Raw genomic sequence first — 3,353 nt, forward strand, 5'->3', positions numbered from 1 at the left:
GGTCACCTTCCAACTCAAAGCAAAATGTGTCAGGATCCTCACCTTCCTCCACCAAAACGTCTCTCAGTCTAGCTTGCAAAATGCTTTTCTTTCCATCTGTTTCGCACTCTCTCTCTTCCAATATGCATTTCAGCTCGGACACTTTCAAGTCTTTCAACAATTTTTTCAGAGCCATGGTCAGTCTTTTTATTCTTCTAATCTATCACACACCCCACACCTGACACCAATTGTTACGTTTTTCGTCGGTTCCGTGTGGATAGAAAGTTACAATTTATTTAAACACTATTTATTTAACACTAATTAACAAAAATAATAACGATAAACGACTTATAGAACTATTTACAAACGATTTATAACTAAGCATTTATTTTGAATTTTAGCGCGTCAACTTTTTAGAATGAAAAAAAAAAAAAAATTCTAGCGCGTCAACTGTATATTTATAACTGCCCCCTGTAGGCCACCCCTGCTGGTAATACGGGACCCCCATAATTAAGGATTTAGAAACGCCATCTATGATTTGTTCACCAAAACTTGATCATTACGTTCCGAGAGAAGCCCACAGGAAGGTTTCTATCGCCTAGTATTTTACTGTGGTGGTCTATTAATTCGAGGTTATGCTTTGGCGTCAAAATCAAATGTTATTTGTCTCTGCTTTTTCACAGCCATAAAGCGATTTGTGGTGAATTTATTCGTTGATTTTGTTCATTAAATCTTGAAAGTGTTGCCTAATATCGAGTTTTGAAGGTAGCTTTTGTTTATTTAGATGTCAAGTTAAAAAAAATAAGTTGATTATTAGCATGTTGCTTTTTGGAATATGGAACCCTTGCTTGCTGTTAATATGGAACCTGGGTCCATATTATATGCTAAGATTCCATATTATATGCATATTTATAATTGACCTGAGTGCATAAATTGGAATGGATTGTTGCAGATTGCACTATGCCCCAGAGTTCATTATCCCAGAAAGCAAAGGGCAAAAGAAAACATGGGACAAACAAGCAATGGCCGAAGCTGTGGAAATGGTGCGTTCCAAGAAAATGGGCCTGAAAAGGCTGTAAAATTGTACCAAGGTGCCAAAAAGCACTTTGCAAAGACTAGTTCACGACACCGAATATTCACCCGAACAAGTTGTCGAAAAAAAGTTAGGTAGAAAACCCGTTTTTTCTACTGAAATTGAACAACAACTAGTCGAATACCTGCTGCTGATGGAAAGCAAATATTTTGGGCTTACCCGCAGAGACGTTAAAGTAATGGCCTATCAATTGGCTGTACGAAACGGAATAAAGCATCCGTTTGGGAATAAAGAAGAAGCAGGTCGTGCTTGGCTGGATCATTTTTTAAATCGTCATAAACAAAGATTGTCTATCCGAACACCAACTGGAACATCGTATGCTCGGGCGAACAGTTTCAATAGAGAATCTGTAGCTAAATTCTTTGATATCCTCGAGATGGAATACGAAAAGAAAAAATATACGGCTGACCGCGTTTTTAACGTTGACGAAACGGGATTGTCTATAGTTCAGACAAAAATACCTAAGGTAGTTGGGTCAAAAGGGAAACGGCAGATCGGTGCGCTGACGGCTGCTGAGAGGGGATCACTAGTGACCACCATTTGTGCTATGAGTGCTTCCGGCATATTTGTTCCCCCTATGCTGATTTTCCCAAGGAAAAATATGACTGAACTCTGATGAGAGGCGCACCTCTCGGAAGTATTGGAAAATGTCATCCATCTGGTTGGGTGCAAAGCAATTTATTCACTGATTGGTTTAGGCATTTCATAAAATACACGAAACCAACAATAGATGACCCTCTTCTACTTATCTTGGACGGACATTATAGTCATACAAGAAACATGGAAATAATAGAACTAGCTAGAGCAAACTACATAACCATAGTATCCCTTCCTCCGCACTCCACCCACAAGCTGCAACCCTTAGATAAGACTTTCATGGGAGCTCTAAAAACCCACTATAGTGAAGAGATTCGTATATGGTTGCGTCAAAATGAACGTCCTTTGGGTCCTTATGATATTGCCGAACTTTTTGGGAAGGCATATTTAAAGTGTCAACTGCAAGTATTGCTATTAATGGTTTTCAAAAACTGGGTTATTTCCTTGCAATAGAGGAATTTTTACGGATAATGATTTTCTAGCAGCTGAGCATGAAGCCGTGATGGCTGAAAGTACTACAGCTCAATCCTATCATACTAGAGCAAGTCCACCAACAACTACACATCGGAGTTACTCGACAACCTCGAGTAACTCCTTTGTTTCCCCTGTGGTTATTGGGCCGGTACCAAAGCCAAAGAGAAAAATGTCGAATAAAGGACGAAAGGCCACTTCAGCTGCAGTAATTACAAGCTCTCCATATAAAACAGATTTGGAGAATTCGCTCTCGTCGAAACCAGGTAGCACAAAAACATTTGCGAGTCTTCAGTCTCGTGGGTTCAAAAGCACGGATATTGTAAAGACTAGCGGTAAGCCATCAACTTTAAAACAATCTGAGAAAACGGCGCTTAGCCTCAAAATTAGTTCAAAGAGAATTCAAAGAAAAAGAAAGATTTCGGAATCCTCTGATTCAGATGAATCGGTTCACGATGGCACAGTTACTTCAAGTGATATGGAAAGCTCAGTTGATAACATATCTTCCAGGACAGATGATGATGCTGAGTGCATATTCTGCTCACAACGATTTTTGGAAGACAGGAAAGGAGAAAAATGGATCCAGTGCCTTATGTGTCAATTATGGGCACTTGTTCTGTGTTCTGGTTGTGAAAAAGCCGACTGGGTCTGTGATTTTTGTCAATAAGTTTCGTTGATTTGAATTATTTTTTGTTAATTTTGCATTTTTTGAATATAGTGAATAAATATCGCTACAATTTTAAATATATCTGGTTTATTATAGGGGGTTCCATATTATCAGCTACTTTTTACAGTTAGATAATTTGTACTATTTTATATTATTAGTTAATTATGAAAAAACTTTAAGCATTATTTAAATTCCAAAAACAAATAATAATTCTATATATATTAGGCATACATGAGCGATATATTTGAAAAATAATTGATGATAAATTTTTGAGTTATCGAATATAAACAAACAAGGGTTCCATATTACCACCCTTTCCTCTATATTTATAACTGCCCCCTGTAGGCCACCGCCGCCGGCTTTTATACCGACAGGTAAAGAACTCTAGAATAGTCCATAGATCGTTAGGTGCGTATAGAAGGTTTTCGAATGTTCTCGTATGTACTAGTCCATTCCAGTGGAACTCGATTCTTCTCGAACGAATGAATCATTGCGGTGTCTATGCGATGTTAAGGTCATCCGAGGGCGGGCCATATTGTGAGGTTA

General features: G+C 38.3%; 1 protein-coding gene across 1 annotated transcript; it reads left to right on the plus strand.

The window, feature by feature from the left end:
- Nucleotides 1-917: 917 nt before the first annotated feature.
- On the plus strand, nt 918-1,688 carry LOC115891943. Its single transcript, XM_030912553.1, has 2 exons — nt 918-1,022; nt 1,071-1,688. Exons 1-2 carry the CDS (start codon nt 918-920, stop codon nt 1,686-1,688), a joined length of 723 nt encoding a protein of 240 aa, XP_030768413.1.
- The last annotated feature ends 1,665 nt before the right edge of the window (nt 1,689-3,353 follow it).

The sequence above is a fragment of the Sitophilus oryzae genome, unplaced genomic scaffold (assembly GCF_002938485.1).
Source record: "Sitophilus oryzae breed Bouriz unplaced genomic scaffold, Soryzae_2.0 scaffold_1203_pilon_pilon, whole genome shotgun sequence".
NCBI classification, from domain to species: domain Eukaryota; kingdom Metazoa; phylum Arthropoda; class Insecta; order Coleoptera; family Curculionidae; genus Sitophilus; species Sitophilus oryzae.

Bases quoted from the DNA above. Each gene is read 5' to 3' on its own strand.
- LOC115891943 (XM_030912553.1), top strand. From the start codon at position 918: ATGGATTGTTGCAGATTGCACTATGCCCCAGAGTTCATTATCCCAGAA. The intron at 1,023-1,070 runs GTGCGTTCCAAG...AATTGTACCAAG, and splicing joins TGGCCGAAGCTGTGGAAATG to GTGCCAAAAAGCACTTTGCA.